This window comes from Pelodiscus sinensis, chromosome 4 (assembly GCF_049634645.1).
Source record: "Pelodiscus sinensis isolate JC-2024 chromosome 4, ASM4963464v1, whole genome shotgun sequence".
Classification (NCBI taxonomy): Eukaryota; Metazoa; Chordata; order Testudines; family Trionychidae; genus Pelodiscus; species Pelodiscus sinensis.
Window position 1 is genome coordinate 91,159,367 of NC_134714.1, and position 26,744 is coordinate 91,186,110.

General features: G+C 41.9%; 1 protein-coding gene across 6 annotated transcripts in view; it reads left to right on the forward strand.

Moving 5' to 3' along the window:
* The window catches only part of NELL1 (neural EGFL like 1), a 469,358-nt gene that overhangs the window by 409,671 nt on the left and 32,943 nt on the right, over nt 1–26,744 (forward strand). For 3 of the 6 annotated variants that reach the window (XM_075927737.1, XM_075927741.1, XM_075927738.1), the window contains one exon: nt 23,007–23,147. The exons of the other annotated variants lie outside the window; for them this stretch is intronic. In XM_075927737.1, the coding sequence (XP_075783852.1) occupies nt 23,007–23,147 (141 nt within the window). The remainder of the gene's footprint in view (nt 1–23,006; nt 23,148–26,744) is intronic. 6 annotated transcript variants of the gene reach the window in all.

Here is a 26,744-nt window from a genome sequence, read left to right on the forward strand (position 1 = left end):
AAATGGAGACAATCGAAGTAGTTAATGAAGCGGGGATTTAAATATCCCGCGCTCCATTAACATGATCTCGCCGGCGCGCTAGTTCAAATCACAGCTGATTCGAACCAGGAAGTGCGCGCCGGGACGCGTTAGTTCGGACTAAAGCCCTTAGTCCGAACTAATGTTACTCCTCAAAAAATGAGCATTTTTTGAGGAGTAACATTAGTTCGGACTAAGGGCTTTAGTCCGAACTAACGCGTCCCGGCGCGCACTTCCTGGTTCGAATCAGCTGTGATTTGAACTAGCGCGCCGGCGAGATCATGTTAATGGAGCGCGGGATATTTAAATCCCCGCTTCATTAACTACTTCGATTGTCTCCATTTGCATCCCTAGTTCGAACTAGGGATGCAGTGTAGACATACCCCTACTGCTCAAATGAATGGCCTAAGTCGGGGTGGGCAAGAAAGCCTCCGTGGGCTGGATACAGTCCACCAAGCCTTTTGATCCAGCCGATGGCCACTCTGCCATTCCCCTGCCCCAGGCCAATTGAGACCAGGGTATGGGAGAGCGCATGAAGTCTCCTCTCTCCCACCTGAGGCACATGGCACCACAGGGAACTGCCAGCTGTTCAAAATAACTGGCAGTTCTCTCTAGGTGCCCATGCCCCTGGTGGGGGAGGGAGACAAAGACTTAATGCACTCCCTCGCCCTCAGGCCAGTCATGGTCTGTGGGTGGGGGAGCACACAAAATCTCCTGGCTCCGCCCCTTCTTGGGCAGCCTGTGACTATTTTTGAAATTCATGAAGTGCCTCCCCCTTTCAAAAATTATTGCCCACCTCTGGCCTAAGCGCTGCCCCAGCAGGTGGTCAGAGGTGGGGGCTCCTTTAGCCTCTTCTGTTCATGGCTGACCACAGTCAGTAAATATTAAATAAGAATTGGGCAACATAACCCTCATGACTCCCTCTGTATTCCTGTGCTTTGGATTACATCTGCTCAGAGGCAAAGAGGTGCTGTTGAGAAATGAGTGGCCATGTGATATATTGCCTTTAAGTGTACCACTTTAACTATGTATTTACTGGGGCACAGAAAGCTTCCAAAGCTTGGTGTGGTAGGTGGGTAAGGGTGCTTGTCTGCAGTGTGAGTAAACCTGGGACAAATCCTTGCTCTGCTAGGCAGGGGGGTGGGGTGTGTGTGTGTGTGTGTGTGTGTGTGTGTGTGTGTGTGTGAGAGAGAGAGAGAGAGAGAGAGATGAAGTGGCCATTTGCAGCCCCTCTTGCTCTTTTAATTAAAGCAGAATTGCTGCTGTTGGACCATTTTAAAAAAAAGCACTCTCACTCTGTCTATCATAATCAAGAGTAAGGCCCAGGTTGTGGCAGACCACAGGGCACTCCCCACCTCTTTTGTGGGGAGTGAACTGGAGGCTCCCACCTCCTGGGGAGAGTCACACATGGGCAATCCCTGCCTGACTCCCTTCCCCATCCTAGGATGACAATGGCCTCCTGGGAGAGAGGAGGGGGTTTGGACAAAGACTGTCTACCTCAAAGGACAGTCACCTAGGAGGTGGGAAATCTCTGTACCAACCCCTGGTGAACAGGCAGCTGGTAGATTTGAACTAGGCTCTCTTACAGCCCAGGGAAGCAACCTACCCACTGGACTAGAGAGTGAGTGTTCTGGGCACACTGTGAAGCTGCTACTTGAGGAGGCAAATTCCTTATTCTTTCCTCACCCCTGCTCTGCCCAGGCCTCTCCCTCTTCTCTCTGTTCACTCATCCAGGCAAATGACATTTTGAAAGAAACACTCTTCTAAAGAAAATGGCGCATGGATTCCAGTGCATGCCAAATTGTGAAGTCCGGACATGCAGAAGGCACCTAATTAAAAGCATAAAATTTGGGAATATAAAACGTCAGCCACAGGTTTTTTGATATACCCTGAAGTTTATCAGTGATTTATTTGCAAAAACTTTCTAATAAGGGCAAGTCAGTTGTCCTGCTGAATACAATATTAAATATTATGGAATCATGATGCAGCTCTTCTCTGTTTTACATTTTAGTCATCAGTATTTTTAAGCTGATTTTATAATTTAAATATTCTCTTAAGCCTTCAAAAAGTAATCATTTCTGGTTACTACATATTTAAACTCACTGAAACAAAGACATTATTTTAAATTAATCAGTAAGAGCGGTTTAGCATTATCATAACAAAGTTCATGGCTTTTCGAAAAAAGGGAACACTACTTTAGCATGTTTTGTTAGGAAAATCACACAAACATACAGTGTACAAATAAGTTTCCAAAGATTTTAGGCATAACAAAGGATTTTATTTGTAGAGGGTTCTCTTAAAACTAATTCATCAAAAAGTCAGAAATAAAAGGGAAACTCATTTGTCCAGATATCTGGAAGAAAAGGAATATTTTCCCTTTAAGGTTTCTCTTCAAAAGGAAGTGAAAGGGGAATAGGGATAAGGTAGAAAGGACAGGAAGATTTTGGTAGCAAGTTTTTGTACTATAGTAATTTAAAGAAGGTCTTTTGAAGAACTTACTAAAAAAACCTATGAAGATTCAAGCATTTAAGGCTAAAGCTGAATACTCAGATTGTGCATCTAAATATCTATGCAAGGATTTTTGGAGATGTGATTTTAAAATCTTCAGCAACAAACTAATAAAATATTTAAAGCAAATTTAAACTAAGGTCCTGTAGACCAGTGGCTACCAACCGTTTTTATATCGCAGACTGACAAACGCATTCACAAACTTTTGGTGGACTGGTAACATTTTATTTGCATATTTGCATTTTAATTATGCAAATAATGAATACACAAATATGTAAATAAAATGTTCCCAGTCCACCAAGGGGCCACTGTGAACAGCCAGTTTCAGGTGTGCAGTGGCTCTGGGGTCTCCGGCAGCCCCCAGAGCCTCCACAAACAGCCAACTTCAACTCTGGCAGCCACGGTGGCCTGGCAGCCAGCGGTTTGTAGCCCAGCATTGGTCCACAGACTGGCAGTTAAGAACCATTGCTGTAGACATAGTAATGAACAACTGTTTTTGTCTGTTAATTCAGGGTTGGCGCATGCCTGTTGTATGATTTCATTACCACTTAATAGCTCTTTCACATGTTCAATGTTATGCTACTAAAAGTGAAAAGCCTTCCCAATTGTCAGACCTAAGTTAACAGATCCACTTTGTGGGAAGAGCCACCAGTCTAAAAGCAGCACCAGCCTTCTCTGGGAGCCTTCAGGAATGGTCAGAATAAGGATAGGAAGAGGAGACAGATTGAGCACTAAGACCCAGGAAAGTCACTGCCTCACCCTTGCCTTTTATACCCATCGCCCATGAGGAGGCTGCTTGGATCTCCCCTCCCAGTAGAAAAAGCTGCATTCAACTCATCAGCATATAGTCTAGACAAAAATATTAGGTGAAATGAGAACAGCAATAAATAACCTGACATATAATATAAAAGCTATTTTAAAACCCCCTAAGTATTGAAAATTGTACAATTGACTAGATATGGTAACTTACATAAATATTATCTTTGAAGTTCATATATTGATTTATTAGCAATGTGCACATGTACAGTTTCACCATATGCATTTTCATTACAATCTTGATTCTGACCCATCAGATGCACTTACAAACTCTTTCAACACGGACACCACTAATCTGTACATATAATCAGTTAATGATGCCTGCAGTGAAAAGGTCTGTATGTCTTTTGGGTCATGCTTAAGGTTGCCATGGGAACACTGAGGATAGAATTAGGCCTCATGAAGATTAATTTTTAGCCATACAGGAGGAGGAATAGATCATGAGCACTCTGGTGGAAACTAGAGTCCAGAGAGACAGGTTTTAATATTCAGGGTCACCTTCTCTGCTGGTGTAAAAGCCAGTGGAGATGTACACGTTGACACCAGCAGAAATATGGTCCTGTGTGTTTGCTTGCTAAAACTGGAAATAGCCATGCCTACCATCGCCTGCTGGTAACATTCATTATCTTTTTTCTCAGCAGCTACAAATCAACAATACGGAGCCAGGTTATAATTAAAATGGATGTTAGGATACATTGTTGAGCTATTGAGTTGAAGCTGCAATGAACTTTGAACTAAACACATCTTGTCAGCTGAAAATTTTGGAAGCCGTGGTCAATTCCTCAGATAGTGTTAACTGATTAGCTCTGCTAAAGAAATGGCCCTAGGAATATAAGAAATTATTTCTAATGCAAATTAAAACACAGTTGCCACTTTGAGAAAAGAATAAAACAGAAAAGCTCCATGTAAAGGATGTGTATTTGGCGGAGCATGTAGCCTGTGTGTAAATAATGAAGACCTTTGCTTGCTACATTGAATAAGTTAGAACAGAAAATGTGGGATGTGTGAACATTATCGAGAAAGTACCAAACTAAATAAAAATTGACCACTTTATCATTGTCATGCCTGCAGGAGCCCAGAGGCAGAGCCTAGAACCAGCATCAAGGGCCAGAAGCCAGGAAAAGGAGCTGGCCTGGAGCAAACCTGGCAGGGGTGACAGTAACTTCAGTTTCTCATAGGTACTGTCATGTCACATCCCCTTTGGGGAGGGCGGGGTGCGCTCTGGGCAGGGGGATGGGATGTGTGATATGACAGTACCTGTGAGAAATGTAAGTGTGGGGTGGAGCGTGTGGGGCTCAGGGCAAGGGGTTAGAACCATGCAGCCTCTCAATCATGTCCTCATTTTTATTTCACTATGGCTGTGTCTAGACTGGCAAGTTTGTCCACAAAATCATCTGATTTTGCATAAAAACTTGCCAGCTGTTTACACTGGCCGCTTGAATTTCCGGAAAAGCACTGACGATCTCCTGTAAAATCATCAGTGCTTTTCCGGAAATATTATGCTGCTCCCGTTCGGGCAAAAGTCTTTTTCCGAAAGACTTTTGTGCGAAAGGGCCAGTGTAGACACCATAGTACTGTTTTCCGAAAAAAAAAACCCGATCGCAAAAATGGTGAAATGGAAAACCGCGTCAACATTGGCCACGGATGCTTTTCCGCAAAAAGTGCTTTTGCAGAAAAGCATCCTGCCAATCTAGACGTGCTTTTCCTAAAATGCTTTTAATGGAAAACTTTTCCGTTAAAAGCATTTTCAGAAATTCATGCCAGTGTAGACGTAGCCTATTAGTCTGAAAGCCTCACTGCAGACAGCAAAATACTTTTAACATTGCTGCATATAAAAGATAAGTGATTGTAGTTTTAAACAGATTGGAATCTTTTGTCTGTGATGCAGAAATCCTTTGTGAATGAAAGTTTTAAAAATATGTCCTGTCAGATACAGGGATTTCATCTGAGTTCTTCTTTTAGGGCTGATTTTTGCAAGGAATCAGTATCGTGCAGAGAGAAGCATCTTTTCCGACAGGTTTCAAGCACTTGTCAACTTCATAAAAGCATGCCACACTGGCTCAGCACATGATATTGATAAGAAAACTTCCTGCCCATTTATGCTTGCTGGCTCAGGTCGTTCTTTCAAATTTCGGAAAAGCTTAACATTCTCTGTGCTCATCATCCCTCTTGCTCTTCCTTGCCTGTGTCTGACTGCAGTTCAGTTAATCATTGTTTCAGATGAAATCATTTCCATCTTGTTACAAAATATTTCCCTTGGCCATAGCAGGATTCAGACACTAATCATTCTCCCACCTCTCTCTTCTGCAGGGCCCAATTTTGTTAGCCACCTCACAACTTGTCTAACCTGCACAAAATACAAGGATGGGACTGCTGCCTTCCCTGCTGATCCCCAAAAGTCCAGTGATTAGAGCAGTCATCCAAGATGTGGGAGATGCTGATCCAAATCCCCACATGGTCTGATTCTGAGCAGGGAACTTGAAGCCAGTCTTCCATCCGCCAGCTGAATTCCCTAATTGAGGGCTATAGAATATTTGGAAAGAGAGTAAAGGCTCCTCTCAGTCTCCTGAGTTGCAGCTGTTACACCTTGTAAGAAATATTTACCTAGCCATTGGGCTGAAGGGAGAGTAAAAATGATTCTATAATCTAGTTGTTAGGGCACTTATCTTCTGCTCCTTAGTTTTATTTGAGAAAGGTCTTAGACACCTAACTTCAGGAGAAGGTTCTTGGCTGTGAACCCTAAGCAAAAGGTAGGTTCTCCCTTTGGCTTGGAGTTAGTTGCCCAACTCTCTCCGAAAGGCAGGAATCGCTGAAGTTCTACAAAATTTGGAACTATTTTTCCCAGTCTAACTCTAATAAAACCTAATTTCAATTGTCAGCTTTTCTAGAAAGTTTGTAAGACTAAGGATGTGTTTTCAGGATGGCTCTTATGGGCAAATCAACCAAGTTTTGACAGATTTTGTTCTGTTGCAGAGTTCTAGAAAAATAAATATTATGAGAAATTGTCTCCTTTTAACCAAACTGTACTTAATGCCATTGACTACCAACTGTGTTCAATCACAGAAATGACTGAATTTCAGAGGTGAACAAAATCATGCTTACAGATAGAAACATTTTGTTTACCCAAATGAAATGAAGAGCACATAACTTAATTTGGATAAATGGGGTTTTGATGAGTGGAGAAAGTCTTACTCATTTAACAGTAGGGATTTTTAATTTTTTCAGCAGATATATGTTTACACACTTGGGGGAAACAGGAGCCGGTCCTCCTGTTCCCTTCCTCCCCACACTGTCTCCGTATTGGGTGGGGGGAGAGCAATTGGGTCAGCAAGAACTGGTATGTGCAGGGAGCCAACTTTTAAGTGCATGGGGGATGGTGCGTGTAGTCGTTCTGATTAACCAGTTAATTGTGTATATGACTACACTCTAACATCCCTATTTAACATATATTGGGAACTCTGTGTTGGATTTGGACATTCTTTGGACAATCAAATAAGCAAGGTTTCACTGTTCTACTTACCTTTCCCTTTCCCACAAGGGAATTCTGAGGCACTATTATTTAATGCTCATAAAGTGCTTTGATATCTTTGCATTAAAGTACTCTATAAATGCAAAATATAATTTATTTATTATTAAAACATGACATGTTTATTGGCTTCTCTTGCAGGATTTTCCATTTATTTCAGTTGTGCATTTTTAATTGCTTTAAAGAAATTATACAATTGTATCTCTGTGTTGGTTTAATTGGAATTATTGATGTCTGAAGTCTGAGAGAATTGAGTTTGATCAATGTCTAACACAGAAGAGTTTAGTGAAGTTATAAATTCAGCTCCTAATTAAAAAACAAGAGAGTAGGATTACACCCCAGATGCACATTTTCATCTCGGGAAATGGTTAATTCTATTTAGGAAAATGGAAGACTGATTGATAAAAAAAAAGTTGACAACATTCACTTTCAGCATCTAATACGGCATATTTGCTAATTACTAAAATCACTGCTCCACTCTTCTTGGGATTTTTATCTAGATCTATTAACACACACAACACCTAACAATCTCTTACATCGATTGGTTCTTTAGTTCAGCTGTGTGGTAGAAGAAAATTCCCTTTTGCAAAGAATATTTGAGAGTTCCATATATGACTCTGTTGTGATATGGAATGAGAATCAGGAATTTTGAACTGTCCAGGAAGAAAATTGCTGGGGAAAATACTACTGGGTTGATCTTAACTTTTGGTTTTGATTTTAATTTGTTGATTTTCCTGTTATGTTGTAATATATGATACAAAAGAAAACAAAATTGTTAATGAAAAGTCATTTCAGAAAGAAAAATCAAAATATTTGATTCCAAAAATCTCAGAATGGGACATTTTGACTGATATTTTTTTTCAGTCCAAAATGAAGTTTCAGCTGTATCAAGTGAATTGTGAAATTAATTGATTTCACTGGAATTGTACAAGACAGCAATATATGGCTTTGTTGAAGTTTCTGTAGCTAGCTGTAGTTTCAATTTCTCAAGCTTTCTAAACAAGAAGACGTAAACAAAACAAAAAGATGTTGAATATATTTACTGGATTGTGTGTGGGATATGCTTTTCAGAAAACTGATTTCATTATAGTAAGCGATAAGAAATAAAAATGGGCCACCCGCTGGGGTATGTGGTTCCAAGCAGGGCACAATGGAGAGAGGTTTGTACAGCAATTTGCATATGAGGAGTATGCCCATTGGCAGTGGGTAAAAGCCCAATTGCGAAAAGCAAGCCCAAGCCCCACCCCTCACACGTCTTTCCACGAGACCATGTTCCTGCAACCTCCCTTCCCAGACAAGCCTCACATAACCCCAGTCCTCAAGCCCAATCTTTCCTAATCACCCAGTGACCAGGCAGTGCAGGCAGTTTTGGGAAGGTAAAGCCTTCCCTTACCTACATTACTCACTGCCCATGATTGTGCCACAGATGGATGTGTTTAATTTTCTCCAATCTTTCCAGTCCTTCACAATCTGACATTTCAAAAGATCTTTCTTTGTACCCTCCCCTCTGATAGACAAAACTAACCACAAATAATCTCTGAAAGGCTTTTTGCATTTCTTTTTGCAAATGGATTTATTTCTTTTGGAAGGATGAAGACTTTATTGAAAGTGCTCTTCTGAAGCTTAAAAATAATGGTTTTTAACATTAAATTGGCTTGGAGGCTTATGAAAATCACTGGAGCTATCTATAAGATGTGGATACTACACACTTTTATGTTAGCATTTTCTAATGCCCTGGGTCCTAGGGTTGGATACAAGAGTGGTGAGGATCATAGCTGACACTTTTCTTAGTGGAGATGATTTGCCTCTTATAATTTTCTTTCCAGGTGCTCTCTCATGTAACAATGAAACAGTTTTGAAAAGTTGGCTGTGTTGTGAGAGAGAAGTTTTTGATCTTACCATTTGGTCTCTTGAAATGTGTTATATACCTGTGCTAACCAGATTACACCACCTTGTACTTGGATGTGACATTAAGTACTTTTCCCAGACCTGAAGAAGATCTCTATGTAAACTTGAATGCATGTTTGTCTCACCAAGAGACGCTGGTCAAATGAAAGACATTTCCTCGCCCTCCTTAATTCTGTTTTGAAAAGTGTTATTTAGTTTCAACTATATCATCTTATGAAAAGGCTCAACTTAATCAAGAGAACTTCCATGATGTAAGTTAGGTGTAAGGTTCCCAGTGAAGTGGTGGGAGCGCCATCACAAGTCTTTCTTGAAATTAAGTGGGAAAAACACTGAAGACTCTTGTATGAAACATTTCTGTATGGTCACACAATGGACTAGATGGGACAAGCTATTTCCATTCCTCTGTGATACTGAACTTAAACAAGTACTGGATTGAATGATATGTTAGTTGGTTGTACACCTGAAGGTTTCCCATGGAATAGTCTCCTTTCAGCATAATATAGTGATAAGGCTTATCAGTGAAGGTAGTGTCACTTGGATGTTGTTTGTGGAGCAGTTCCTTGCTGGGAAGTTGGTGCATCAAAAGTTATGTGGAATGGGATCCATGCTAATGCATAAGAGGGCAAATTAATCTATTATGTAATTCTGAGCTTTCATTGTCACTGGCATTACTCCATGAATGAAGTTAAATCATTCAGTTTAGTTTAGCAACTCACTGTGGACTAACAATTTCCTCTGCTATCATCACCTTCTTCATTCTCTCCTTTCTACTATCCCTGTTAGGCAACTTGTCAATGTTTATGATCTCTGGTAGGAGTGCTAAAGTCTCTTAATTTGTAGTGTAAGGGAAGGGTCAGACCAGGTTCCATTTCTAAACTTTGAAGCAGTTTTCTAAGAAATCAGATGAAAACTCCAGATGCAAGTTCCCCAAAACTGGAAAATTCACATCCAGTTTTGAACATTACAGTTCAGGCTCTCCCCATTTTTCTTTTGAATGGGGGGGAGGGAGTGGACTCATTTTCTCCCAACTTCTCCAGACAGTTTTGCCATAGTTTATTACAAACTTTAAACTATGTTTTTGCATTCCTAGAGAAATTTTTAAACTAAAGGCTGTGGGAAAGCCCACCAGTGGAGACAATACTCCACCATCTAAAATCTAATCGTGTCCCCACTACAGGAAAGAATCAAACTTAGTATAAAATTTATTCCAAAATAGCACGTCCACACTGATTGGATCCTGCCTCGGACTTAGAGTCCCATAAACAGTCAGGGGAGAGCACCAGAAGAGCGGATACTTCCTGCGGCTGCTTGGTAAGGCAAGCTGTGATGCGGGCTTTCAGGAACTCCTCTATGGCTGGGTCTCACACGCCTCTCCTCCACTGTCTTCCCCCTCGCGAGACACAAAAGGGACGGCGTGTGCTGGTTGCAAAGCAGTGCTAGTTTTATAGGCCTCATGCCTCACCTCCTGGTACAGCACTTTCAGACTGCCCACATGTTGCTCCAGCAGGACAAGGACCAGCATGGACTGCGGGCCCTGCTCAGCCAGGTCCTGGTGCCCTTGCTGCTGCGCATGCCCCTCAATCTCCTGGATACCATGGAACGCCACCAGAACTCCTGCCTGTTCCGAAAGATGCATGCCGGCACTTTTTTTCCCTGAGCACACCATCAGAGTCAGAGACCTGGACATGCTCATTGTAATACTGGGTGACTCCGCCTACCCTTGTTCTCATGAAGCCCCAAACAAGGAGCACTTCAACGCCAGCAGGTGCCATGTGGTCGTGGAATGTGCATCTGGCTGTTTAAAGGGGAGGTTCCGGAGTCTCCTCATCCATCTGGACCTCAATGAGCACAACCTATATGAAAGCAAGGGGGACACTTTTCTGCTGGGTGGGGACAGAGACTGAATGGCTGGCCAGGGAATTTGAGCAGCAGGACACCCGTGCCATCAGGACAGCACATCAAGGGACTGTGTCCATGTATCAGAATGTCTTCTGCTAGGACATGTGCTCACCAGGGAGGCCTTGAGAGAGTTTTGTGCAAGGCCAGTTGTGAGCTCTCCCCCGTGTCTCTCCACAAGGGGTCCCTGCATTCCTTCTGCATGCCTTTTCTTTTCTCCCCTACCTTCCCCCCTCCCCTGCAGAGCAAATAATAAAGCCTTCTTTGTTGAAAAAACAGGACTGCTTATTGGGGGCATATACAAACAACATGAGAGGGACTGGAGAAAGAACTTGCAATGGGAGAGGAACGGGAGGTGAGCTCAGGGATAGAGGCTGGGACTGGCATCTGCCTCTGGGTAATCAAGAGGCTTCGGCTGCTCGAGTGGTCCCACTGCCCCATGTTCTGGGGCTCCAGCAGCCCCTGTAGGGGACTAGGAGAGGAAGCCATGAGCGGGGCAAGGAGGTGGCTGGTGGCCTACTCCATGCACAATGCATGCGCTCCATTACTAAGGTGAGGGAGGAGCATGTGGCATCATGCTGGCTCACGAGCTGGTCCCAGGTAGCCTTCCATTGTTCTCAATGGGCCTGGCACTCTGCCCGGTAGGTGGCCCACTCATGGCACTCTTCCTTGAGCCCCCAGATGAGGGACTACAGGCAGGCAATCTTCTCCCACATCAGGTCCTCCCAGGTGCATTTCCACCTGCAGATCCCATGGAGTGGAGTAGATAAGGTGGGATATGTACCAAACTCACAGCTAGCGTAGCTGTGAAGAAATGTTACAGAGGCAGTCATCCCAGGAGACACTGTGTGTGAAGTAATCTCTGACCTGAAACTGACGGTCTCAGTTCAGACGATGGTGATGTGCTTCGAGCAAGGCCATATATTGCTTAGACAGCAGGCACGTTCCTGCAGGAGCACCAATGTCCCGGGGGAGCATTGCTACACCCTCAGCCTGGGGACAAGCAGGGTGAGAGGGGAGCACCCTTGGTGACTCATTTAAACACTTAGTAGATAGTACTACAGTAGACAGAACTACTGAGCTACAATCTACCTGTGCTACTGTAGAGAACCCTAGAAATACTATTTGTTAATGGTCTTTTGTTTGAGTTTGGGAGGGCATATGAGTAACTTTACAATGGAAATCAGTACAAGAACACTCTAGCTGGCCTGTTCCAGAGTTTCCTAGCCCTTTAGGCTAAGTATCCACTGAATAGCTCACAAGAGTGCTGCCAGAAATGCCACCTTTATAGTGGAAGGATTGGCATTCTGTGCTTCTTTGGCTGCTTCCTTGCAGGGAAGCCATTTCTTAAAAAACTGAATTTTTGAAAAAACAGTCCAGTGGTGCAACAGGGCTGAGGCACGCTGCTTTGAGTTCCATGGCCCTATGTCACTCCCGAAAGCAGCCAGCTGCTGGCATGTCTGTGCACCCCCCCCCAAGAGGAAGGTGAGCTCTGTGCACTGCCCTCACCCACAGCACCAGCCTCATAGCTCCATTGGCCAGAGATTCACTGCCCCCTCCCACCAAGGATTGTGCAGTGATGTGCCAGCAGCTTCCAGGCATGGCTTAGTGCCACATGTAAACAGCCTGTCTGAGCCTTGCTGCGCCGCTGGCTAGGATCTGGCCCTCTCCTTTTGCACCCTAACCCCCAGGTTAGAATCCTCTCCTGCACCACCAAACTGCCTGCCAGACCTTGCACACCAATTTCCTGCCCCAGCCTGAAGCCCCTTCCAACACCAAACTCCCTCCCAGAGCTGACACCTCTCACTCCCTCCTATACCCCACTCCCTATATCCAACTTGGAATTTTGTGCATGCTGCATCTCTCAATATATTTTGGTCAAAAACCAAACCAAACCAAAGAAAGGCTCATCTTTGAAAGCTTATAGGAGAATGGTGATATAAGGCTGGTGCAAAATTAGCATTCCAAGGGGACAAGAGTTGGTGGGGAACTGGACTATTTCAGCTGGTTCAACTTAAAGATTGTTTTTCTACTGCTGTTCAGTACCTGGCCAAATAAGGTTAGGGCAGACAAAAAAGGTGGCTGAGGGCCATGTTGTCCCAGTCCCAGCTGGAGAATAGTGTGATCCAGGGGTTTCCAAACTTTTTGACACAGGGATCAGTAAATCCATTCACGAACTTTTGGAGGACTGGTAATATTCATTTGCATATTCATATAAATTGTTTCTGGTCCTCACAAAAACCCCAGTGCCAGCTTTAGCAAAGCTTTTGATATGGTCACCCACAATATTCTTGCCAGCAAGTTTAAGGAATATGGATTAGATAAATGGTCTGTAAGACAGACAGAAAGCTGGTTAGACCAGGGTTTCCCAAACTTTTTACTTTAGTTGGAACCCTTTTTTTCAGTACTGTTTTTTTGTAGTCAAAAATATAAACACATGAAAAACAAACTGAGAAAACACCAGACATATAACATGTCTGGTATTTTCTCAGTAGGTAAGTTTTAGTATTACTAGATATAACAGTTTGTAGTTTCGAACTGCCTGGCTGGTAAATGTGCTCAGGCTGCATGAGTGTGTCTACCAGCCAGACAGTTTTCAACTACTCGAGGGGTGTGTTGTGTGGGGGGAGACAATAGAATCCCCAGGCCGGACTAACTTGTGCTTTGTGGGGGGGAGGTGGGAAGGGGGGTAGCACCCCGAGATCTACATATGGCTGGATCAGTCCCACTCCCCGCAGGCTGATTCATTCCTCCCCCTTGCTCCCCTGCTGCGCCTCTGGCCAGCCTCACTTCCCCCAACCCCCTCCTGTGCAGCCAGTTCTCCCCGCTTCTCCTCCCAATCTCCCTTGGCCAGCCCCACTCCCCGCGTCCAGCCCTCCTTCTGGCGGCCCCTTCCCCCCCCCCCCCGTCCCCCCCATCTTCCCCGGCCAGCTCCCTGTCCCCAACCTCGCACCTCCCGGCTTCCCAAACTCCCCATCCTGCCCCGATTCCCCAGTCCAGTGCTGCTTCCCATGGCCTGCTCTCCCCCTCCCACCCCCCCTCTCCCGACTGCACCTCCCCTAGCTAGGACTCTGTCAGGAGCTGGAACATCCAGCTGCAGACTCCGCCCAGACTGGCAGAGGGGTTGGGGGACCTGGTACCAGACGGGCACTCCGGGAGTGCAGAACACCCCGTCTCCCATTCACTGGCCACGTGTTGATCCCCACATAAACCCAAACTGCACCGCAGGGCACAAACAAACTGGCCGTGGGCAGCATACCAAGTTGTTAATAAATATTTTATAAACTTTTACCTTTTCTCTCTGCTGCCATGTCTCCTCCCGTTACTCCATCATCTCCCCTGGTGCCTGCTGTCCCCCAACTCCTCACCCTCCTCTGCTGTCCTGATTCCTGCCCTTCTCACTGCCCTCAGCCCTTCTGCGACCTGCCCTCCTCCACCAGCCCTTCTCTCCCCCCTGTGCCCACTCTTCCAGTAGCCTCAATCTGATCATGTGAGTTACTTCTCCTCATCCCCTCTCCTAACACCTCCCTCTACACACCTGCCCGGCCTCTCCCCTCTGATGCTGGTCCCTCCCCTGCAGGTGTCTGCCCTTCTGCTTCACCCCAGAATCCCCTGGAACCTGCACCTTCCCGTAGCCCTGCACCCTCCTGGTGCCTTGCCCTTCCCTTATTACCACTGGTCCCTTTTTCCCTGATGCCCACCCCATCACCATTCTCTGCCCCATTTCCCTCCTGCCCCTCTGTGCCCTCACACATGACTTGCTCCATCCTGGCCTTCATCATTCCCACCCCTTCTTTCAAGCCTTCTCCCAGCACCTCCTCCTCCAGCCCCCAATGCCCTTCCCCTCTCCTCTCCTCTGCCAGCATCACCCTGTCCCCCCTCCCACTGACACCTCCCCTCCGGCCCCTTTCCAGTGTCTGCACTTGGCCCCCTGGCATTTCTCTCTCTCCTGCACTCTGTCCCTTGGTGCCTTCCCCTCCCCTCCCCCCGCCCAAGCCCCTTCTCTTTCCACCCTCCCCCCCACCTCTGCCCAAGCCCCCCCCGCTGCCACCTCCTCTCCTCCCCCCCAAGCCCCCTGCCGCCACCTCTCCTCCCCTTCCCTCTACCACCGCCGCCGCACAAGCCCGTTCCCTACCTTCTGCCTTCCACGTTGCGGGGCCGGAGGCTGTGCTGAGGCCCCGGAGGCTGAACCCGGAGCCAGCGTGGCCCACGATGTGCCTCCGAAGAGTTTTAAAATCCCAGGCCATGACGTCACGTCATGCCCAGGCGTCCTCCCTGCCCACGTGCAGCACTGCGGATGGGCAGCAGCAGGCGGTGAGGAGGTGCTGCGCATGGCAGGGACGGTCCTGTGCAGAGGGGGGTACTGGGGGCGGGGTAGAAGAACACGCTGGGGGTCCGGGGCCGCTCCAGACAGAGCTGGGGGAGAGACCGAGCACCACATATTGGTGGAGCAGGGCCCCGGCTCTGTAACTCGCCAGCACTTCCAGGTTCAGGGGCGCAGGTCCCGCTTCGACCAAATCGGCCTAAGGGCCGGCAGCCGCCAGGCACGCTGAGGCCCGGTATTTTTTTCCCGCAGCTCGATACCGGGCCGCGGCCGGCCCTGAGTTTGGGAAACGCTGGTGTGATCTAATAGCAGAGCTGAGGGTTCATCTTCCATGTGTTACAGTTAAGCCTGCAAGAAATGCAAACATTTGCAAGTACAGAAATTTGCAATTTAACTGGCCCAAATTATCTTAGGATGATATTCAAGAGTCTGCCAAAAAAAATTCCCGGTGAGCACTGGATGTCTCGTTCATCCCAATGAGCCATAATGTTCAAATAGGGCCAACATGTGTCTGGCAATCTTTCTATTGTTAGGATGTTATAATTTAGTAAATTCCTATTCAGTTCAATTTGAGTTTGGCAGAAAATTTGACTTCAGCTGGAGTCCTAACTTACCAACTTTGAAGCCAATATTTTTGATTGTTTGTGGCTTATAGAGGCATGGCTAAAATCTAGTTCATATCAGAAACTTAAATACAGTCTTACTTGTGGACCCTCTTTCCCTGATAATTGGCTGCCAAAATTTTCTGTTAAATACTATGGCTATATTCATGTTTCCTAAACATGTCTTTATGCTTGATATGAAAGAATCCAAAACTTTGTCTTAGATAATATATTGTGCTTTCACTACCATCTGGCTTGCTCAGCGACTAAATTGCAGCCTTCAAGTGTCCTGCAGATCTAGCATACAAATAGACTAATATGAAGAGACATGCATTAAACTGATAAAGAAATCAGTTTGGAATGTTCATTATAAATGGATTTCAGTAAATTAGGTGTGATATATTAAAAGAATTAATCTTAAAAATTGCTGGCATTCAATAGTCAGTTATTCTGATAGCTTCAGTTAATCTGCTCTTGGGTTAAACTAATACATTTAAATTTACACACACATTTTCCAGCTGATTAACAATCTTGATAACACTAATCCACAGTTGAACAATAACTATGTTACAGCTGCTCTTTAATACTAAGAGATGCCTAGGCACACCATCTACCTCTTAAGTACCATGTAGCTGCTACAGATACTCAGTTTTTATTGGGACCTCATGGATATAAGCGGTATTCATTATATTTACAAATTGGGGGGGGGGGAGTATTTTAACTTCCCTGTCCTCATGCCCTTGGGCCTTCTCCTTTAATACCATTAACCAGACAAACTGCCACTGCTTTGGAGTAAGGACTGTAGGATAAAGCCCAAAATAAATATGGCATAAGTAAAATCATGCTTGAAAAAAGTGCAAATATTCTTTCCTCTTTCTTTTTAGTCAACCCTACTCTACACTTGTGGCTATTTTGTGCTGACAGTTTACTCAAAGTAAGGCTAAATAAGAAGTTACCTTAAATGACTGTTCCAAAGACAACCACAAACTTCCACCAGAAAGCAGTGGGAGCTCCATCACTTGGAACATTTAAAATTAGATTAGATAAAAATAGACTATAGGGAACAATGTTAAAGGGAAAGAGGTTGAGATGACCTAGTAACTCTCTTCTCTCTCAAATATCAGTGATTCTATGATGTACTGATAGGGGTGAGCTGATTTCATAAAATTGAGACACAATCACTAGTCTTTATTCTTATTTAGTAGTTACCTTAATATTGCTATTCATTGCTTCAGATGACTTAATTGCTTTACTTGACTGTTATCACTATTGTAGGTATTTACCCCTATAGTAGAAAAATGTACATGTAAAGACTGCTGCACCTAGAGTAATAAACTTACACTTTCCTCTAAAGCAAAACTGGAAGCCCATTAATGATAGAAGTGTAGTTTTCATCACAAACATTTGAGAGTATACATAATTTTTATGCCACCTGGAAAGGAGCATCAGTGCCAACAGAAAAGTTGGTAGTAATTAACTAAATTCAGTTAGAAGCAGAGGCAACTGTTGCAACTAATGGAGTGATGGCCATTTATATCAGGATTGAGTTTGACAAAGAAAGATTGGGGGGCAGTTGTTTGGGGGTTGTTTGGTTTTGTTATGGGAAATGGCCATTGGCTATTTTTTAATTTTAGTGTATTCATCTGCCCCATGGGTAACATTCAGCTCACGTGTCCTGCTTTATGCAGTTTTATCAAAGCAATTGTATTCTTTGGGAAAATGGAGGGCCTCTTGAAATGAGTGCACCTCTGAGGTGTTGGGTGGGGGAGGAGAGAATCACATTTTCATAAAGCTGTCGTCCACATTTAGTTTTCCCTGTCTTAATGTTATAGAAATGGAGGGAAACAGGATTTGTGCATCACTTGATCATATGGATGGCCGTTAGGACATTTTATGATGGAGAAACTCTTTAGTGTGATGTTTTAACATACAGCTATGATACATTCCCGAAACTGGTATAATTAACAATCGAAAAGTGGGATTTCAGTATAGGATGTCTGAGACTTGTGTGTTGCAATATTCATTTGAAAAGAGCTTTATTTTTTTTTTTTTTTTTACCAGGTCTCCCATTCAATAAAGAGCTAAAAGAAAATATTTTTTTATATGAAGAGTAATACTCTAGTAATTTGATGAGTAAAGACTTTTATTTTAAAAACTCTTCAGTCTCATTGAGTGGAGGAGAGCCTCTGCTATTAAACAACATAAGAGTTTTCTTTCAGTATAATCACATAATGACAGAAATACAGTGAAGCATTTTAAAAGATTGACTTACTTTAATTCTCCATTTTTCTTCAGAGTCTGAAACCATTGTGTTTTATTTTGAGGTAAATTATCCTATTCATCATGTCTGCGTAAATAGACCTATGAATAATGCAGGAAGCTAGAATGGTAAAATGCTACAGACCTGTCCTCAAAGGACAGGATTAGCATCCTGCAAGAGCTTACTCAAAACCAACTAGTGTCCCTGTTGTACAATGGAAAAATGCACCACTTCATATCTTCTGCAAAACCACCATAACAGGATGTTCTTGGATCCATTAACAATTCTATGCTAATGACAGTTCAATAACCAAGTAGGATAAAAGCATGCACAAGAACCTGGTGCACTTTTAACTCCTTCCAGAAGGGCATTATGAACAGGGTTTGAACTTTAAAAAAAAAGTTGGGAGGAAAAGGGCACAAGGAGAGGGAAGGAAGAGTTGCAGTACCCCTAATAAAATTAGAATTAAATAGAAAATGTAGAAATTATCTGAACACAGACTTAATGTTCCATTCAGCTGAAAGTCAAACATTTAGGATATATAGAAATAGAGATTCCCACCGGAGCATTAATTTGTCTGGGTTGCACATGCCCACTGTTTGTTTTATACTGTGTATTTAATAAAGTAGCGCTTGAGCCAAAGTCCATAAAAGTCAATGAGTCAGTGGGAGCATTTCCATTGGCTTCAGTGAGTTTTGGATTAGCCTCATAAAGATGAGTACATTAAGCTGCATATTTAAGGGGGTGTCTTACTACGTCTTTTCCCATTCCCCTCTCATAAATGATTGCAGAGGGCATTAATATAGAGGAACTTTTGTGCTTCTCCTGAGAAGGGAGAGTCAAGCCCCAAGATATCCAGTGTCCTTAAAATACAAAGAATGTGGAACACAGGTTTGAAATTGGCTGGGAAAGGGAGAAGAACAGCATAGATGGGCCTCAGATGCCTTCCCTCACATCAACAATAGGGAATAGTCCCATAACAACTACTACTTCTTTGGTAAATCAATTTGGTTGTAATTTTTTTTAATCTTAAATTGCTAATATATGTTTTCCTCCCTTAAATTCAACACACATTTTATATGGAAATTATAGCTGTCAATTAATCAGTATTATACTCATGATTAACTCAAATATTAATTATGATTAATCACACTGTAATTTTTTACATTTTCAATATTGATTTCAGGTACAATACAGAATACAAACTGTACAGTGCCTACTTCATATTATTTTTATTACAGCTATGTCCACTGTAAAACGTTAAAGAAATAATATTTTTAAATTCACCTCATACAAGTACCGAAGTGCATGATTTTCTCCCTTTCAGGTGACGTTGTAAGGAAGCAGGCAGTATTATCTGTAAGGAAGCAGGCAGTATGTAATCAAATATGTTTGTCTGAATGATTGGCTGAACAAGAAGTAGGACTGAGTGAACTTGTAGGCTCTAAAATTACCTCATTTTATTTCTGAATTCAGGATTTTTGTACATAATTCTATATTTGTATATTCAGCTTTCATGATAAAGGTATTATGCTACAATACTTGTATGAGATTAATGGAAAATAAATTTTTGTTTTTTACAGTGCAAATATTTGTAATACAAATAAATATAAAGTGAGTACTGCACACTTTGTATTCTATGTTATAACTGAAATCAATATATTTGAAAATGGAGAAAACATACAAAATATTTAAAATAAATGGTAATCTATTATTGCTTAACAGTGCAATTAAATGTGATTGTTTTTAATCACTTGACAGCCTTAATGAAAATAAATGTATACATTTACACAATGGCTTTGTAGGTAACAAAATCATATATTTAGTTAAAAAGATGGCACTGATATGTTTACCATATTCATTTAAATACTGTGTACTTAAATATGGTGTCTTTGTTCCAGTGATCTGAAAGTACGTAATGTAAATGGAATGAGCGTTTAAAGATGGGAAAACAAAGAGACGGGAAGAAACAACATATTTGAGGAGGCTAGTAACAGACAGACTAGAATCCAGATCTCTTGATTTCCAATCTTGTAAACCAGCCATTAGACATTGCAAAATACTATATAGAAATACTTAGTGTTTCCAAAGTCCACAGTATGCTGAGATGGAAAAGCTCTCTAAGTCATCTAGCCAATGCCCCCCAAAGTGAAGGATTGCACCCTCCAGTATGCGATTTACATATTTTAAAACATCCCTGTTTACAAAAGCTGCTTTGTTCCAGTAGACTATCACTCAGTATGTACAGAACAAGTTCATAAATATTGTTTGTGTATGATTTGCTAAAAATAGGGTGAGGGATAATAGGATCAGCCATTCTGGACATCTGTGCAAGTATGGGGGTGAAAAAACTCTAATGCATTGGACAAATGGAATGGTTTCCCCTTTGCCTTGTATAGTTGATAGTACTATACTTATCAATGTTTCATTGTTTATTCCTTGTCTCTATTCCTGTAGGAAGGTACAGACATATATGGTAGTACTAGTTTAAGAAAATAACCTAAGTAACATAGAAATAATCAACAATATTATTTTACTTTCCCAACATTATCTACATAGCCTCATGTTCTGAATCGTTTCTCCATTCTTTAAATAAGAACAAATGCTCAGGTTTTGTCTCCAAACAGAAGAGTTCTCTATAATGTAATCTACTAATTATCATCCTGCACTATAAACCTAATTCATACATTCTTTCAAAGGGACTCTCCTTTAAAGATGAATGTTAGGAAAACTCTGTTGATTTTGTAAATTAAAAACTGTAGAATTGAAGGAAGGGAGGTCAAGTAAAGGAGTGACCCAAAGAAACAATTTTTAGATCACAGTGCTCTTGGATTCAATACAAGGGAAGAAAAAGAAACAAGGAGGATCTGCAAATAACCTGCAGTAGCAAAGTCATGCACTTCCCAAATAGGATTAAACTTGTTCTATCAGCCGTGACATGTGAAAAGATCATGGTTTTAAATTCCATTTGCTGTAATGAATTGAAAGCATCTGAATTTGCATGCAGTGCTCATCACTGATGAACAGTTAGACTTGCACATTGTTTTTATGCTAAAATTAGTTTCCGCAAAATATAAAAGTACAGAAGGGGTGGCAGCAGCAACCGAGTTTAAAGAATAAACAAGCTGATGTAGTTATTGGACTGAGGTTGAATAATGCTAGACAGAAATTGTGGTTGCATGCCAGTGGTATAGAAAATTACATTGCTTCACTTTTAAGCAGAGTATGAAGACAAAAGTGAATAGGGGCCTTTGTTTAGATTCCTCAGTTAGCTTTAAGGAAGAGTAAATACTATTATTAAACAAAGGAAAGTTAAGTTTGTCCTTTTGTGATGCACTGCTTATACAAAATAAAGAGAAAACATAGTTGAATTTGGAAAATGCTTGGTGTATATCAGAATAAGTGCCAGTGAAATAAGTGGAGCCACGCTGGTATATAATATTTGTTAATGGAGATAAGAGTCAGACTCAGATTTCCCAACAGCACCCCAGTCTTGCATCAAGATTCAGGGGCGAAAGCCTCACACGCATACTCTTGTTTCATACTCTGTAGCTAGGCATAATTATGAGTGGATACAAGCAGCTCATCCTCGTTGAAAAAAAGACATTCATTTATAATTGGTGAGATCCCCTGCAGTGGTGTTGAAAACTGCCCAAGATTCCTTTAAAAAAATGGTTCTAGCTAAACAGAAGAATCAACCATTTTTTATGAAAGTCATGAAACTATAATAGCATCTTAATTACTAGAAGGTTAATATAAAATTAATTTGCTAATTTTAATTACAACCCTCCAAAATGTACTGAATAAATACTCAAAGGAGAACAACAGCCAGGTGCCAGCACTAATCAGCCAACGTTTGTACAGATTATGAGGTCTGTATTAACCATGTTAAGGAAGGTTTAAAAAAATCCTTTGTAAAAACAATACATGTTTAGTGGAACTCTGCAGGGAACCAAACTAGCTGTATTTTTCCAGTGCCACAAAATTATGGGTATATTGCTTCATTCTTTTCCAGAGGATCATATAATTTCAGCTGAAACGTATGATTGCCTTCTCTATCACATGCTATTAACTTTCATCACAGAAATAGTATGAAAATTGTAATTTCAGTAAAGATATATGTTGATTTTTGTAAAGTACGTTGAAATCGAAAGTTCTGCATAGTGGCCAAGAATTAAATCTCACATAGAAATCCAGTTGCTGAAAATGAGTCGTCTTTTGCATGCTGTACTGGGATGCCCAATTTGGTGATTAGGCATAATATCCAGATTGATTAGGGACCATGTCTATCACTTTTGCTCACACGTCATCCAGTTGTATGGTCCAGACTAACTGTAGGGCCCAGAGAGCCTTCCTCAATCCAGCAGCCCAGTCTATTTCGAAGAAAAGGTTATAGTAGTGCCACAGACCATTCTAGATAGCAGGGTATCAGCCAGTCAGCGGCTTCCCAACTATGATTCTTTTTGCTCTGCCATATTACCTGTATTTGTGTGCAGCAAGGGGTAGCATGGGAGCCCTACAGCAGCCCTACTCCAACAGAGAATTTCCCTTCTGCCAGGAAAAGCCTCAGAGGGATGGATCCAATGAGTTTGAGCCTCCACTGCTCTGGAAAACTAATGCAAAGCAGACCTAGTAGGCTTGAGAATCATACCCAGTGAGCCTACTTGTGTAATTAGATAATATCACATGTAAAGGTGGTACAGTTGGGCCCTTAGGATTGTAATTGTACACCACCACCTGCACAGCACAAGTACTTTAAAACCACCACAACCAGCAGCAAAAATGAGCTCATCTTTTGTTTTAGCTCATTAATCTTTCATTATACAGTGTTACTCCAAAATTCTCAGGAAAAAAATACGGGGCCAGTTTTCATTTGAGGATCTTCCTCAAAATGTTTTATGTATGTGGGAAAAATAGTTCCTTATCTCTGAGTAAACACAACATATTTGGATCTAGTACATTTTTATTTGATGTTTCAAATGTTTTATTTCTTATTATTTTTGCTGTTATTGAACCATGTGCTTGGTGTTTGGAACCATAACAAAGTACAATCCATATTTTAAAGGAAGACTTAAAAAAAAAACATCTTAAATGTTAGTGTCAAAGGAAATTAATTTCCTGGCTGGCTTGTGTTTTTCTCTGAGGCAGATATTGATGAGTGTGCAGAGGGGATCATTGAGTGTCACAACCATTCACGCTGTGTTAACCTCCCAGGGTGGTACCACTGTGAGTGCAGAAGCGGTTTCCATGACAATGGAACCTACTCACTTTCCGGGGAATCCTGTATTGGTAAGCAATGATCAATTAGCACAGAACTTTTTTTCTTCTGCATGGTGTTATACACTGCCTATTTGAGACAGCATGTCCCGAATGGTTACTATATCTGAGGCTAATATTAGGATATAACCATTTTTAAGCTCATCAGTGTCTTTAGTAATACAATGTAGACCATAATAAAATAAATACATAATAATAATAAATTATTATTATTTTATTAATTATTTGTATTGTTGTTATTATAAAAGAGACCTGAACCATCACATTTCCCACTCTCCCCACCTCTAATATCATCAATTCACAGACACTTACCTTCCTTCCTTCCCCCCTCCCCCCGCATCCCCCTCCTGTTCTGAAATGTGATTTGTCCTTTTCATATGTGTTCATTTTTTTAAATTGTATCCTTTGGTATATATGGTTGTGACTATTTTCTTCCACTATTTGATCTGAGGAAGTGGGTCTGGCCCACGAAAGCTCATCATCTAATAAACCATCTTGTCTTTAAAGTGCTACATTGTCCTGCATTTTGCTTCAGCATTTCTGAATGGGTATATGGAAAAATGACAGAGGTCAACCTTGTGACATGCTGTCCTTAGCCATTTATTACAGTAAGCAAATAACCTTTGCCCCCATGTAGGTTGTTTTGCAAGTGTGACAAGCTACAAAATGAACCATCAATTTCAGATGTCAGCACAAAGATTTGGGAGCATATTTATACATTGTGTATTATCATTTTTTTTTTTTTTTTTTTTTTAGAGTTATTCAAATAGCCTCAAATGCTTTCTGTGTTGTGTGTACTGAATTTGGAGGACAAGGTCATGAGGACACAGATTGAAGGCATGTTTGAAAGTATAGGCAGTGCAGAGCAGGAATCCTACTCTATGGTTAAGCTCCACAATCTAGTGCTGAAAATGACTCAATGACCTCCTGAGGTGTCTTCCAATGATTCTGTGGAGGTGGGAACACCAGGAGTCAAAAGTAGCAGAACCAGGACTAGAGCCCTCACATTTTGTGCGCTGTGTAACCTTGGTTTGCTCACTTTGGGGCACAAGACACTACATAAAGGTACCACAGAGAGGATATTGAGCAGGACATTACTTCCCTTCCACAGCTGCTGCTATGACCTTTCACTCCAAATGACAGTGTGGTAGAAGAGACCTTGGCTAAGGGACAGGGAATTAAGGATAGCATTACCTATCCCAGGGTCTATGCTACATTGTTTTAAATACCATGTTCTTATAGAAATCTACCGGTTTGACCCCTACGGTATGGGCTTCCAGAGTCTGCATCATCTTGGTCCAGTATCCCTGCGGATGCTCCTGGGCTGGAGCACTCATGGGGGAAAAACTGGGTCCCACATTCAGCAACTCCTCCCCCACCTTCCCAGAGCTTCCAGAGTGCTGCAAATAACTGATTTGTGGCGCTCAAGCTCGGGGAGTAAGGGAGTGGCAGGATACGGGACAGGGGAAGCTTGAAGGAAGAGGCAGGGTGGCTGCAGAGCCAGGAATGAAACACTGCACTAGCAGGGTGCTAGATGCACTCCCGTGGGGCTGCACTCCTAGGGCTCCACATCCACCCTGCCTTTTCCTCTGAGTGCCCCCCTAATTCCCCCTTGATCAATGCCGGCCCCTCTGCTGCCACAGTAAGTTTCTGTAGTTTCCTGTAATGATTTCCTTATAGCAAATCTCACACCCAATAAACACCTCAGGCCCTGTGCGCCCTACTTCACCTTCTATATGCTCAGGTTCCTGATCATCTTTGCTCTGCCTGCCCCTTCATACCCTCTCACTTCCCTGTGGAAGTACCTCATGAGGAGATAGGGGCTTGCTGAGCAAACTCTGCATCTCCTTTCCTCCTGGTGGCCTCAGGACTCTGGCTTGGCTTTGTGTGTGTTGTGTGTTGCTTTCAGAATAAAGTAGATTCTGTAAATTTCCTCTCTGATTCAATGGAAAAGATATTTGAATCTGATCCCTGGCCAGATTCAGAATGTTCAAATTCAACAGACGTTTGCTCTTGACTTCCAGTGGAAGCAGATTTAGAGCCTTATCCTGCTCTTTACACCTGTGGAACACCTTTGATTTCAATCCAATTTCTTCTCGTTGTGTAAATGAATTCAGAATCAAGTTTCCTTGATTCCATAGATAAATGTTACAATTTGAAGCTGCTAAAGTAATATTTGTTTTAAAAGTTGCACCTTTACGGAAAATTCCAATAGATTTAATAGGAAATTATAACTTCTTTACAGAATTTTTAAACCTTTCTATGTAATTCTATAACAGGGATATAATTCTCTCTTAAATTTTATGATATGGTTTAAAAACCCTTTAGAAAGGATCTTATTCTCTTTATGGGGAGATTTAGATCAAATTCTTGGAATTTCTTTAGAATTCTGCTGAGTTCACCCTTATTCAATTTTATGAAAGCTTTCCATAACTCTGTTTACCATCAAAAGCTTTACTTTGCACTGTAAATTAGTTTTGAAGGTTTGTTTTGCATACACAACTGAGAAGATTCTCATTACAATCTATCTTTTTTTAATAGTAAATTTCAGTTCATTGGGAAAAAAACCAGGAAATTTGGTGAAAGATTGGGCCTGTAATTTAAGAAATACTGAGAAAAATCTACAATTCACATTCAAAAGCAATACAGACTGTCTAAAAAAATTATATTAGCTTTTAATAGTTTATCCTAAACAGATTCTTGCTAGCAGGCATGGTATGTACATTGAATTCACAATGATGGATTTCAAAAGGGTTGGTCAAAAAAAATTCAGAGCATTTCATGGTTTAATAGATACAATTCCACATGAAAATCATTTACACTTTAGCACAGTGGCTCTTAACCTGGGGTAATTACCTCTCAAGGGGTAATTTGGCATATTTCAGGGGGTAATAGGTTTAAAGTCCAATAGGTGTTTAATTTTGTTCAGCATAATGTATGAGAAAATGAAATACAATAAAAATGATTAATCGTAATTTTCTTTTTGTCTATTGCCATTTTAAAAAGGAGGGGAAGTTATTTTGGTTTATTGGTTAAGCTTAAGGAGTAACAGTGCCAAAGAGTTTAAGAACCACTGTGCATATTCTTAGATATTTACAATTCTGCTCTGATTTATTTAAGTAATATGTAAAGAGTGTCAGAGAGAAATAGTCTCATTTTATCACAAAATAAAGCAACATGAAATAACCCCAAAAGGGTACTTAACATAAAGGACATCTATAGCGTTCCTTCCTCCTTGCCTGTCTCAGATATTTGTGAAGTGCCTACCATGCTGCTAAGTAAGCACTGGTAACAAATGTAACAAAGGTCTTGGAGCAAACCATGATGTAATTCTATTGCAATCAATAGTGCTACACCAAGAATGTATTTAGCCCAGCGTTGTCACTAGTTTGAATTGTCCAATTTTCCTCTATTAGAGATTAACACATCCCTTGCTAAAGTCACTTGTACCAGCCCCATTTAATGGGAGTTGTGCTTATGTAAAGGCAGAACTGAGCCCAAAATGTTACATTCTAGGATATATTTTGAAGATTGGAGAGCAGTCTGCTTTCTTCAAAGCAAACTGCCCTCATTTTGACCTGCACGGTTTGTTAGAAGTTCACAAGGTGA